The sequence below is a fragment of the Haemorhous mexicanus genome, chromosome 3 (genome assembly GCF_027477595.1).
Source record: "Haemorhous mexicanus isolate bHaeMex1 chromosome 3, bHaeMex1.pri, whole genome shotgun sequence".
Taxonomy (NCBI): Eukaryota; Metazoa; Chordata; class Aves; order Passeriformes; family Fringillidae; genus Haemorhous; species Haemorhous mexicanus.
The window spans coordinates 80,308,122-80,321,828 of NC_082343.1; the positions used below are offsets into that span (position 1 = coordinate 80,308,122).

Consider the following 13,707-nt stretch of genomic DNA (forward strand, 5'->3'; position numbering starts at 1 on the left):
GCAGCGGGCGGCGAGGCGGGGCGGGGGCGGTGCCGCCGCCAGGCCGTGGCCCCGCCGCGGCCGCCCTAGAGGCCGCTGCTGCCGGCGCTTCCCCGCCCGCCCCCGCCTGGCGCTCCCTCCCTCCCTCCCTCCCTTCCTTACTCTTTCACTCCCTCCCTCCCTCCTCGGCCGGGGCAGCAGGAAGCGGCTCTGATGTCAGCGGCGGCGGCCGCGGCGCGGCTCTGAGCGGCTCCCCCACCCCCGCCGCGGCCCCCTCTCCCGCTGCCGCCGCTGGGGCTGGCGGCGGAGCCCAGCTGCGGCCCCGGGGGCGCCGCCTTCTCTCGCCCGGGGACGCGCGGCCGAGGCGGTCCCGAGCTGCGCAGAGGCCGCGGCCTAGGGGAGTCGGCGCGGCGCCCCGCGGGGGTGCGGGAGGGCGCGGGATGCGCAGCGGCGGCGCCGGGGCCTGTGCCCACCGCCAGTGAGGCCCGAGGCCGCCGCGGATGCGGCCCCGGCGGCACCTCGGCCAGGCCCGCCCCGACCTGCGCCAGGAACCGCCGCCGAGCCCCGCGTAGCCCCGGCTCCGGCCCTCGGCTGCCCGGTGCCCGGACCCTCGCGTAGCCCCGGCCTCCTCTCCTCCCTGCGGTGAAAGAGGAGGCATGTCCGCTGCCGCCTCCGCTGAAATGATTGAAACCCCCCCGGTCCTCAACTTCGAAGAAATCGACTACAAAGAGATCGAGGTGGAAGAGGTGAGTGAGGGTCCCGCCGTCCCCCTCGCTCCCCGGGCCGGGCCAGCCTGGCCCCTCCAGGGGTTCTCCTCCCTGGCGGCGGCCCTGCGCTGCGGAGGGGTCCGCGGAGGCTTCGCGGGTGCGCCGGGATGCCGCGACCCCCCGATGTACCTGACCGGGGTTCTGTGCTCCTATGGATGCTACAGCGGCTGGCACCAGCGAACAAAGGCGGTCTGGCTGGGAGCGGAGGTGCCCGCTTACTCCTGCCGGCCCTGCTGCTGGATGCCTTACTGTGGAGTTTTATTTGAACGGGATAGATTTATTCAGGACTTTAAAGTTTCGCCGCCCATTTTGCCACCCACTTTAGTATGGGTGGCATACATAGTCGTCAAGAGGGAACTGTTAATTCTAATGTTTGTTATAGGTCTCTATTTCTCTATGCCCCTGCTTTCACCCTCTGCCACCAAACTGAGCCATTGTATATATGATGGTCATACCACTCTTAATGATTTGCTAAATTTACAGCTCTGTGAGCTGTAAGGATAAACAGGAGTTTTTTTCTTAACATAGACTAGTGATGTTGCACTCATCGATGTTTAACATTTCATTTGTGACCCGTGCCTGTTACACAGGAAGTGACATTCAGTTATTGTATATCAAAATTGGAAGTAATTCTTTCTTCTGTGAACTTCACATAGTGAAAATACTTCAGGTGTACCTTTCATCTGTCTGTGGTTCCTGTGAAAGTAAGGTGGGTGTGATCTAGGGTAGCTTGTGTGCTTTAATAACGGGCTCAGTAGTCTCTATATATTACAGAGTTGTGTGACTCTCAGAATTACACAAAAATACTGCTACTGTTTTTTCCTTTGTTGCCTGCTAAATTCTCTACAACAATGAAGTTTCTTCATGTAGATCCATAACAAATTTTATGAGGCCAGGTTGTAGAATCTGGACCTAACAGGCATCCAAGATTGCTGAAACAGTCCCTGTGCTTTCATTTGTAGATTACCATCTTTCTTTTAAAGTAATAATTACCCTGTTTTCCTTTAAAAGTTTGTGTGGAAGTGGAGTTTTGTGTAGTAGCTTTTATAGGTATGACAACTGGTGTCTCAGGTTTTTACAGTAGTTTCCTAGAAACTGGTTTCTTCATAATTATCCTACTGGGCTGGGGTCTCCTGGGGATAATTCAGGGACCTTAAAACCTACCATGGAGCACCAGGGCACCTTCTGCTGCATTCAGGTAGTATTGTGGTAACTTTGGCTTTCACCATAGCAGGCACTGGGCACTGGAAATTTTCAGAAGACAGTATATTTCAAAAGATTGCCTTTATCTCTTACTGTGAATTTGGCAACCATGAAGACTTTTGTTTCTGTAAGTCTCATTGTTCCACCTCCCTTTATGCATTTAGCTATTCTGAAGTGAAGGTATTTTTTGTTGTTTTTGCAACACTTACTAATAGCTGCAGATCAAATCACGTGTTTTGGGAGAAATAGCATTTCTCACCCAATGAAGAAAGTTTAAGCAGGTTATCCATTGTAAAAAGGTGCCCAGTGGTCCCTCACTGAAGTGAGTACCACATCTGCTGTGTTAGACATAGCCCTTTGAGTAAAGTGCTATACAAATATTTAATCCTCACAACACCCTTGGGGAGGTGTTAGCAAGGATTGTATTGCTGTTTTACATATAGAAAATGTGGAGCTGCATAGTATGTAATTGGTGTAAGTAGAGTCTAGTGTTCTAAGGTTTAGTGCTCAGAGCTTGACTGTGTCCCACACATGTGCCTGGTGCTCACAGAAACAGGACTGTCAGTACAGAAATGTATGTAGAGACAATGCTAAAGTAGAAATTTGTTTAATGCAGTTGTTGTTATTCTAAACACAGTATCTTTGTAGAGATACAAAATTCATGTGATATAAGCAAGACAACTTTGATAGTGTTGTCTCCATGAAAAAATGTGGTCACAGTTGGCATAGCATTTTGAGTGTTCCTGTCTTCCCAGAAGTTCTTATAGGCAAAGGGAATACACTACTGTTGAATAAAGTCTAAATGTCATTGCACAGAGGAAGAAATAAGACCTACTTTACAAGAAAACAGATGGATTGGAGATCCTACTTAGGCCTTGCTTTTCTGAGCTGTGGGTGTTGATTTCTTACTCATGATGCAGTTTCAGCACAAATAGTCAACTTTGTAGTCATAACAAAACACACATCCTTACTGAGGATTTTCTGTGCTCTTACTTTAGGCTCAGAGGTTTTCAAGGATTTTAAGTGGCTGTAATATCTCAAAATAGTCATATTCATGCTTGGCAAACTTCAAATGTTTCAAAATGGAGTGTTAAGAGATCTACACTGGAAACTCAACTGCTTTTATAATCATAGCTTTGCTGTTGTATTATCAAGGCTGTCTTGTCAGCAGATAGCAGTCCCACTCTGCCACTGGTTTATTAATAGATATTGAAGTTCTGGAATACTTGCAGGCCCAGAGACCTTGCTAATAAATGTGAGATCTATAAGTGCACTTTCCTTTAGGTTTGTCTGAACTCTACTAAGATAAAAACAAGAATATACCATATTTTGGTTTACCTACCATGCACATGACTAACTGTAGTATTACTTCCCACCAGTCAAACACAACTTCAGCTTCAGAATGCCTTCTTGTTATTTCAAGTGCTTAAAATGAAGTAAACCATAGAGACAATTATTATGAAAGAGTTGGAGTCAAATCAAAATTGATGTGACATAGCAGGAGCATCTTCAAAACTGGAAGGGGAAAAACAACACAAAACTTTTGTTCAACAGAAGTGCTCTCTATTTAACTATGCAAGTTTTTGATTGTGAAAATGGCCATTTTAAGTTTTTAGTATCGTATAGAAAAATCATTAGAAACTGAAAAAAATAAAATCTAATATAACTGAAATCAAGTCAACAATAAAAAGCCTAATAGCCTTGTTTTAAAATCTCATATTTAAACTAGAACAACACTCTGGTTGTTTCTTCCTAGGGGAGTTTCCACATCTAAGCTAAAACACACTTTGGTTTTTAATTGTTCTGGCAGCCTACTCCCTGCCACTCTTTCCTGAAAATTCCACAGGCTTTCCTCTACCAGGTAACTGGGTAACAGTCCCATACATGACCAAAACATAGACCTCTTCATCACATGATGTGTGTATGCTTGGATTGCTCAGCCAAAGGTACATGTCTGGTCATGTATACTGCAGCCCTGCCCAGTCACTGCCTGATGTAGACAAGTTAAAAAACTAATGCCATATTTGCATAGTTGCAAGTTACTTTTGGATGATCTGAAATATAAATTATTAGAAAACTGTTCTTTAATGCTCTACTGGTATATTGCAGTTTACAATGAAGTTTCTTTTCAACAGTCTATTTGGGCAGTATTTAATTCTAGGAGAATTAGGGTAATGTTTTCTTTGAGATGAAGAGGTAAGCTTTATAAATATTTATTTTAGAAAATTTACTTAGGATCCCAGCAACTAAGGAGATGCAATTTATAGTATATCCACCTATCTTAGATATTTTTTAAATAGTTGATTAATTTCATTAACTGAGTGGTGTGCTGAGAACTTCATGTGTTCCTTCCAATTCTGGAGCAAAGCAGCTCAGAAGCAAGAGAATGATCAATACAACAAGGCAACTGGGTTTTGCTCCCCTTTATATAGTTAACTTTTTAAAAGTTAGTGAGATGCAGTGTCTGATTATGTCCATTACAAGGTAAAGCAGATTTGTGTGAGCTGCTGTTGAACATGGAGCTGTTACTACCTCCATTGTTTTTGTGTCCTAGGGGATCATCCCCACTTGCAGAATACCTATCTGAAAAATTGGAAGAAATTTGGAGAAGAACCAGATGTGATTTGAGATCTGAACAGCATTACTGGATATCTGACATGAGTTCAGAAGGATTGGTTCTCAAGAACCAAGGGTGGTAGTTAGAAATCAATTTGATCTCAGTCAAATTTCTCATCCTTTTTCAAGGCTTCAAGGTGCAAAGCTGGGTATTAAAAAACAAAGGCAAAAAATAAGTACATGGTGAAAACATATGCCAGTATATTTTCTGATTTTACTCTAAATAAATTTCTGAATTAATTCAAATAACTACTTAAATGTAGTTTAGTTACACCAATGAAAGATTCTCTTTATTTATTTATATAAGAAATAGCTGAAGTGTCAGCTGGGGTGTGAATTTATAGCAGAAGTTATGCAACACCTATTCCATGTGGATGAAATTTACTGTGCTGTGAGTTAGAAGATAGCTAATAAGCTAGTTAAACTCTTAATGTGACGCTACACTAATTTCTGCACATGCAGATACATTCAGTGAATCAGTTTGTATGCTGTTAAAGAGACTCATACTTTACTTCATAAAGAATACATGGGAAAGAAATCTCACTGATCTTCCTGTTCCAGTGATGAAAGCAAGATCCATATTTATGAGATAATAATAGAGTTCTATGTCTAATACCTTTCCCTAAGAAAAAAACTGAAACAACAGAGCAAGTTTCACATGTCCATTATATGTTCCACCCTGTGGATTGCTACCAGTATTTTATTAGTTGCAGAATGCTTTTTTGTTTTCTGGTTTGGTTTTTTCCCAAAGACCAGTAATTTTAGACAGTGCCAGCCCAGAGAGCTCATGTTAGAGTGCTGCACCCTGAGTGCCACATTATCCAACATCTTGTTTCTAAAACAATAATTCACTTTCTGGGCTGCTCTAACAGAACAAATTGATTCATACTAGAACATCAGACAGTTGCTTTGTTAATGTTTTTAAATTGCCGTTAATTAAAATGAGTTCAGTTCTCGAGACAGATGTATAAAATCCTATCAGTGCATGAAAGCTTTTCAATATGTGATAAGCCAGAATGAAAGTATAACTTGATAAACTGTTATCTTTGAGATGCATGCATTTCTTGGAATGACTTGAGCTATCAAAATACAGGGAGTGTTTGTTGCATGTTCAGAGCAAAGGAAGAATTTCTGGAAACATAATTTTCAAGAGCAGGCTGGATGGAGTTCTGAGTAACCTGGTCTAGTGGAAGGTGTCCCTGCCCATGATGAGAGATTGGAACTAGATGATGTTTGAGGTCCATGCTAATTCAAACCATTCTATGATTCTATAATTTCAGGAACATGTATGATGATACTTTGATTCTTCATAAACATGTTCCAAAGAAGCTGAAAAGATAATTAGTTCTTAAAACAGAACTAAATTCAGATAGACAAAACACTGAATGAAAACTGTACAGTGTTATACAGCTCTAACAGATGAAACTCTAGATAGGGACCAACTGGATGAGGTTGTCACGCAGAACTTGCCTATATTAAGTTGATTTTAATAACCAGTTTCTTTGAGGAAGAAATATTTTTTCCTACAGTGTTTTGCATAACTTCTATGTTCAAACTTGGAAACTAAATCTAAGCTAAATTACTTAGTTTACTTCAAATTAGTAGGATTGCTTCCAGGGGCTTTGAGGGTGGGGGAGTGGAGGGGTTTTGGAGGTTTCTTCATTGCTGTATGAATCCCAGAAAGGAAAAGCAACATTTCGAGTTGTGCTGACACTAGTACAAATAAACTTAACCAGTCAAAGAACATAGCTGTAAGAATTGGCAGATAGATCTGAACACTTTCCTAAAAGTGCTGCCAGGGTATTGGCCACAGACATTTGTGGCACGGGGCCGATTTGCTTCAACCTACTTAATAAAGCATAGCACACACAGAGGAACCAAAACTGGAATTTGACGCTGGTTGAATGAATGATAGAAAGTGTAGGAATATAATTTTAGAAGCTCTAAACTGTTGTTCATGGCTTCTTTTGGCACTTTTTTTTAATTTGTGCTGCATGTTCCATGCATTTCACATATGTGAAAAATTGAGAATGTTAGTATACTTTATTGGTACTGCTGGAGCTCTGGTAGACAGAGAGAGTAGAAGCAACTGAATTTTAAAATGTGAATCTCTTTTGTATTTTGTAGAACACATTACAGAACAGTTTTTTCCACTCGATCTTGTGTAGTGTCTGGAGCTTGAGAGATCCAAACATTCAGTTTGCATACATCCCATTTCATTAGCAAATATACCAGTAAACAAAGCAATATAGATATTAGAGATAACTTAAAGCCTGTTGTCATTTTGGAAGCACAGGTTTTGTTGAATTTCTGGTTTTGGATTTTTGTAACTGATTTTCTTGCTTTCCAAAATCGTGAATGAGCACGTCATGCAGTCGATACTGCAAATTATGAAGTCAGTTCTCTAAAGAATGCTAGGTCTGCTAATCAGGGAGCTATTATATTTTATTGCTGTCTTACATATCCAGCAAGTTGGTTTTTTTTTAGAAAGAAAAGCACTAGGTATCCTGCATGCAGAAGTACCTTATATGGAAACTTTATGGATAAAGAGAAAAACTTTGCATTTTTATGTTTTTGAGTTAATAGAGAACTTGTGGAGTTAATGCAAAGTTGAAATTAATTCTTCCAAAGTTTTGACATTTGTTAGGGAATTATGGTGCATCTGAATAAATAGAGATGCATTTTTCTAGTTTTACTGGGGGAGGGGAAATTTTTGGTCATATCCCTTAGGACAAAATACATCCTTAAGCTCTTAACATATCTGCAGTCTCTATTTCCTGCATGATTTCTAGTCTACATAACTTACCAGTCAGTATAGTCTACATACTTACAAGTCAGTATCAAGTATCTTTGTTTATGTACAGCATTTGATACTATTTGTACACAGAGACAGAGGTAATGCTTGTTCCAGGGTTCTTGTATGGTTCATATTCTTTAAATAAGACTCTAAATACATTATCTGGAAAACATGCAAGTGTCACTGTCCTTCACCATGTCACTTTGTCACACAGTAAAATGTAACTTTTTACTGGTATGTATTTTACAGGTAGAAGAATAAATTTTAATACACTTTTAAATCTTTGAACCTCTTTAAGTATTGCTTCCAGTTTAATATGGTTTTGTGTCATGTACTAAGTGGTTTTTGACAAACTTAATTATCTTCTGTGATAAAGGTAGAAGCAGACTTGTTCTCACTCTATTTCTAAATGTTTCATCTACCCTATATCTTCCTTTTTTCTCCTAGAAGATATTTAAAGAAACAGAATCTTTTACTAAAAGAATGTGTTTATTTTTGGAATATTTTCCAAATAAACACAGTTTAACTACAGATCAACTGCTGTTTATTGATTTGTTGTGTCAATAATTCCATTAACTCTGCTTCATATAATTCCAGATATGTGCTATTGCCCAAACATATGGTGTGGCACCAACAGCAGGGGACAAGAAGGAATGAGCATGAAGAAACTAAAGTTCAGGCAGTGCCTCCCTTCTGTGATATTAAGTTACTTAGTTCCAGCACGAGGTGCTGAAGGAAACTACAGTGTTTAAACTGTTCTGGCAATATCTAAAACTTACTTCTTTAAAGAATAAATTTAAGGGAAGAAAATGATATGTAAATGGACTCCCATAGTCTGCATTCTGTGGATTATAAAGGGGTTTTTGCTATGAGTAAGGTACTTTTTCCAGATTAAGTAGGAAAACACATGGAGTTTTCACATATGGGAAACCAATTTTTATTGGATCTGTCATTGTTTCTGATGGTTGCTCCTTTCATGTGCCATCCAAGAGCCTGACCTGCTTTAATGGAGGATCAGCTCTTCTGTTTTCCCTGTATCCTAGGTAAATATTCACTGTATTCATGTCCTCTTCTCAAGTTCAACCTTCTGCCTAAGCAGGCACCAAGTCACTGATAAATTGTTATGAAACCTTGACTGCATAATCATTTGTCAAACTATTTTCACCAATAATAAAATTTACATACCAGATGGTCTCACAGCTTTCTACTACATAATTAAGGTTTAAATTGCCTGGTAAACTCTTCCTCTTGGTGTGCAACACTGATTTTATTTTTTATTATTGTTTTTTTTCCAGTAGTCAGTGGCACTTCTTAAACTACATCTAATTCTTGGAATTTATTCCACTTTTCAGATAAAACCCAAATATTGTGGCATTCATGGCTCAAAGTAAAACGCTGCATATGGCAATATACTTGTTTCTGTGAGTTTCTTCATTCAATAGAAACAAATTGTATTTGTTAAAAAAATACAACAACATTAAAAAATAATGATTTCTTTAGTATATTAATTGGAAGTACATGTACCAGTTCTCAGGATGAAACGTGCAAATAGTCATGAATTTATCTGCAGGGGAGCAGTATGCATTTATATTGACTTATGAGCTGAATTTAACCATGTGGAATCAAATGGAAGAGATACATGGGCTTTCTTTTATTTGTTATACATCTCAAAAATAAATATATTTAATGTATAAAAATATATGTAGTATATATTGCATATTCGTAATATTAAAATCATATACATAATACATATAGTGTATTTGTACATATGGACATATACAAGTCTTTACAGCAGGGAAAGATAGAACTAGCCAGAAAAAAAGTAGGCCTGACCCATCACCACCTGCTGTAAGTGATTCAGGCTAAGTGGAAAAAAAACCTCAAATGACTTCATTAAATTTTGAGACCAATCTTTTAACTGACATATATGTACTATTTTCAAACCACTCTTTTTGTATGTGCCACTGGATTAAATGTAACAGAGTTATAGTTGAAAACTCTGAAAGTGTGTGAGAAAAGGTATACTAAGAAAAGGAGCCTTAAAAGGTGACTCACAGAGGCTTGAACCATAGGGCCAATTGGATCCATCTAGGAGAATTCATTATATGCCCATCTCCTTTTCCCTAAGTGAGAGTACTTCCCACTCACTTGGGCAACCCGGTTTGGATTTCTTGACAGTGTAGGGGAGCAGCAGATGTGGAACAAACTGTATTGCTGCTGCCAATACACTTCATCCTTCACAAGCTGCTCTATGGCATCCTTCTCTCATTAACTGTCCTTAGTATTTCCCAGGTGCTTGCACTTATGTGCTCACTAATCACCATTTCTGCAAAATGGAGACTTACAGCACACACACCGACTGATGAGATTTTCCTTATTCTGTAGGTCTGGTCATGTGCTGTATAAGGTGGGTAGGGGCTTTGTAATGGACAATTTTTGTGAAGGTGGGGGGCCTGCCAACCCCTAGAAAGTGAGAATTTTATTCAAAACATGGTCTGAGAAAAAAGGAAATAACAAGGAAGACTGTTCGGGACTTTTATGTCTTCCAGTGACTCATTGTTTCCAATTTGTTTATATGTACTATTTTTGTAGGCTGCTCATCTATCATTCATGGCTTGGTGTTTCCAACCTCACTTGTGGAATGCAAGAAAATAGTTAGCACGTGTTACATCAGGACAAGATGAAACAAGGCAACACAAAGTGCAAGGCGCTTTGGCTGTGGGATGAGGTTACAATCAAAAGGTTCTGTTCTTTAATGGAGCAGAATTGGACATGTTCTGTGCATCTCCGGTGCACATCTTATCACAGACTCCGTCTGTGAACCACTGCTGTGGAAATTAAACGTGAGATGGCAGGAACTTCTGCAAGGCTAAATGCATGCTGTAATGTGAAAGAGAAAAATATTTCTTACAGTAATAAGGGAATCAGAAGAAGAAAGTGCCATTGATCACCATGGCTGTCAGGGGGGCAGCTGTATCTTATATCCATATGAAACTTCTAAGAAATATTAAGCATAATTTCCCTTTTTTATTCTTTCTTAATTTAGGCTCTTGGTGGAGTTTTTTAATTTATATTTTTTTATCTCTTCAAATTGGGGTCTTGATTGCAGACTTTGTCATATCCATCATGACAGTTTAGCAGGTCTTGAGTTATGCATCTACAGCCCTTTCCATCCCATTCCCAGGGGAAATCAGTTTCACTATTTATTTATTTGGAAAGCACATAGTAAGAACCTAACTCAAGGATTACATAAATGATAGTCAGCCCCTTGTTTCTCCTCCTCTCTTCTACTTCTCAGCTTGCCTGCCCTGCATTTTTTGGATTTGGAGGAGCTCCTTTTCCTTCTGTGCCTGTGTGTGCCTTAGGTTTTGTCCTCCTCATTTTTTTTTGAGCATATGAATAACAACACACCTGTCTGTTCTTTTCTGTAGTGGCTGCAGTCACTGTTTTGGCAACACCTTAATTTCAATTTTATGTCTCACATACATGTTTTGTCATTATTCCTGTATGTTGCTATTTTTCCTCTGAGGACTATTGAAAGAAGTGTATTTTCAATTAAACATCATGTGTAATTCACCAGTAACTGAAAGTGACCTTCTTTCTACCCTGCTTTTATTTCTATGCTTGATTTCAAAGAGCTGTTCTAAATAATGGTGGTATTGGAGCTTCTTCACAGCAAAGGTTAAGGATTACTTAAACACTATAGTATGCAGAAGCAGCTACTACTGCTTTTGCAAAGTTAAAATGAAGAGTTGTGACTCTTGTCTGGGGTTGGTTTTTTTCCATAGTTCTAGGCAATGTTAATTCCAAATAAGCTAGAAAGCAGACTTCAACAGAAATAGGGAAAACTTAGTTCATAGACACTTTTTTGGACAACTTGCAGGTTAATTTACTGCTATCACACCCTTGAGTCATCTGTGAGAAAATGAACTGATAACTTTGAGCACACGGAACATCTTGTCCCAATTTCATCATGGTCCTGTGCAGTTGTGTATGCATTTAAATTTCAGAAGTCTTAATTCCTGGTTTTTAGCAAGAAAAAACAAATACAGCAGATAGATGTAATTTCAGGGGTGAAACCTAAAAAAAAAAAAAAAAGGTCTCATTCCTCTAATTTCCTTTGAGCAAATCTTGATCTTGTTCTAAATAATTGAGATTATACGTTTCTGAGATACTGTCACTGCACATTAGTAATAAAATTTTTTTTGTATGTGTGTTTTCCAATTCTTGCCTAAATAATCTCTTGAGCAAGCTTAGCTAAGACTAGTTATGCTTTAATGGCGTTCAATTCCTACTGCAAAACTTGAGCCTGTGTGTCTTCAGTTTTCTAAATTAAATTTCTTTTCTGTTAGTGAAGTCCTGCACAGCAAATGAAACTGTTTCAAATTTTAACTCTAGTGTTTTATATTTTGTTCTAGGTTGTTGGAAGAGGAGCCTTTGGTGTGGTTTGCAAGGCTAAATGGCGAGCTAAAGATGTAGCCATTAAACAGATAGAAAGTGAATCTGAAAGAAAAGCCTTCATCGTAGAGGTACAGTATGTTTGATGGAAAATATAAGGTTTGGTAGAGATTGCTTCCTGAAATTCATGGGTGCATTCAGGGGTGTACTAAAAGCTATGTCTTTATCACAAGATAAATGCTCCCTGCAGTACCCAGTTCAGGCCTGGACCCTTGTCTTGCAGAGCAGGAGACCTGTCAAAGCGCATTGCAGCTCCTTTAGTTTGCTTCTCATAAAAGCTGAAAAGCAAGAGTGTGGGAGAGACAAGGGCACACAAGTAGGGAAATAACAGTTCTTAGCTTCTGTCCCAGTGTGAAGTCAGGGTGCAGCTGGAATACCCACCAAAGCCTTGAAACTGATTAACACTTCCAGGAGCCACAGCGTAGGTTCTCCAGTGCAATCAGGTTGATATTTGAAACTGTTTCTGAGGTTTTTCAGCAGTTCTGATAATTTGATTTAATTTTTTTCTTCTATGCAAGTACATTGCTACCTTAAAGGCAATTACTGTTTTCATTCAATGTCTGCTTATTTAAAAATGTCTTGAGTAGTTCAGATACACTGATAAACTTCCTAATCAAAAGCTTCTATAAGCTTCTAGAATCAAAAGCTTAATTTAAATGACATACATTGTGACATGCTGCTTCGTATTTATTCAGTTATAGCTTAGAGTGTTCAGGATACACAAAATATGTTAAAAATAAAAGTCTTAAATTTCAAACTAACTCTTATAAAATATGACACACTAATGGGCTGAAAAAAACATGTTTGTAGTATGCGTTTCTGTAAATATTTATATGTTGTTCATTATGATGGAAAGTTTTTAAGGTTATTAATTTGAGTCTGGTTTAACACTGAGTAAATCCGATCAGTCGACTGGGATTTTTGTGTTTGAAAGAGATCTGAGTAGATAATCCCAGAAATGCTTCAGTAATTACTGCTATTCGGGAAACCCTTCACAGTGCAAGCATCAGTTGAAATATTTCATTCTGATGTTTTAGATCTTCTGAAGTGTATAGAAAAAATAAGATTTGTTCTAAAGACAGCGTAAAGTACTTCAGCAATCTGTGTACAGGGAAAAAAATGCCTTTTTGCTTGCTTCTACTGTGTAAGTAAAAGTAAAAAAATCCCAATGCAGAATAATGCAGTTGTCAGTACAAACAGTAATAGGTTCTTGGAACTATGTCATTCTAATATTTAATTATTTTATGGGGCTGTGGGCTTGGGGACTTTAGAACTTTTGTCCTCTATAAAACAGACAGTAATATTCTGATTTTTTTAATTTAATCAGGCAGTTTTTATGTAGTCCCAAAATTGAAGGCTCCAGGAAGAGCACTAAATCTATATACATCATAGTTGCACAGTGCTTGTGCCTTGAGTGACTTTACTATTGCATGACAAAAATACTTTCTTTAAACATAATTTCGTCAAACTGCTTTTTAAAATACAGGTCCAGTTTGACACAAACCTGACTACATAAATTAAAATGCAAAGAGTGACATAAATATTGTAATTCGTCAAATCACCATCTAGAGTTATGCAGACATAGAAAACTGTACTTGCTGTTGTGGTGTATTATTTATAGCTATGAATATAAAGCATTAGCCTTTTTTTCCTGTGGTTTGAAACTCTCTGATTTGTATTGCAGCTTCGACAACTGTCACGGGTAAACCATCCCAATATTGTCAAGTTATATGGAGCCTGCCTAAATCCAGTAAGTTATAGCTTGTCAGTATCGCAAAAGGTAACTAGCTTAATATATGCAAGCATCAATGCACAGAACATGTATTTTATATTAAAAATATATATTTTATGTATTTTTCATGTTTTAGCCACAATAAGGAAATATAC

General features: G+C 38.8%; 1 protein-coding gene across 5 annotated transcripts in view; it reads left to right on the plus strand.

Moving 5' to 3' along the window:
- Positions 1–489: 489 nt before the first annotated feature.
- Positions 490–13,707, plus strand: part of MAP3K7 (mitogen-activated protein kinase kinase kinase 7) — a 47,758-nt gene continuing 34,540 nt past the window's right edge. For all 5 annotated transcript variants that reach the window (XM_059842453.1, XM_059842449.1, XM_059842450.1 and 2 more), the window contains exons 1-3: positions 490–725; positions 11,781–11,891; positions 13,505–13,570. In XM_059842453.1, coding sequence (XP_059698436.1) covers positions 636–725; positions 11,781–11,891; positions 13,505–13,570 — 267 coding nt within the window. In that variant the 5' untranslated portion in view covers positions 490–635. The remainder of the gene's footprint in view (positions 726–11,780; positions 11,892–13,504; positions 13,571–13,707) is intronic.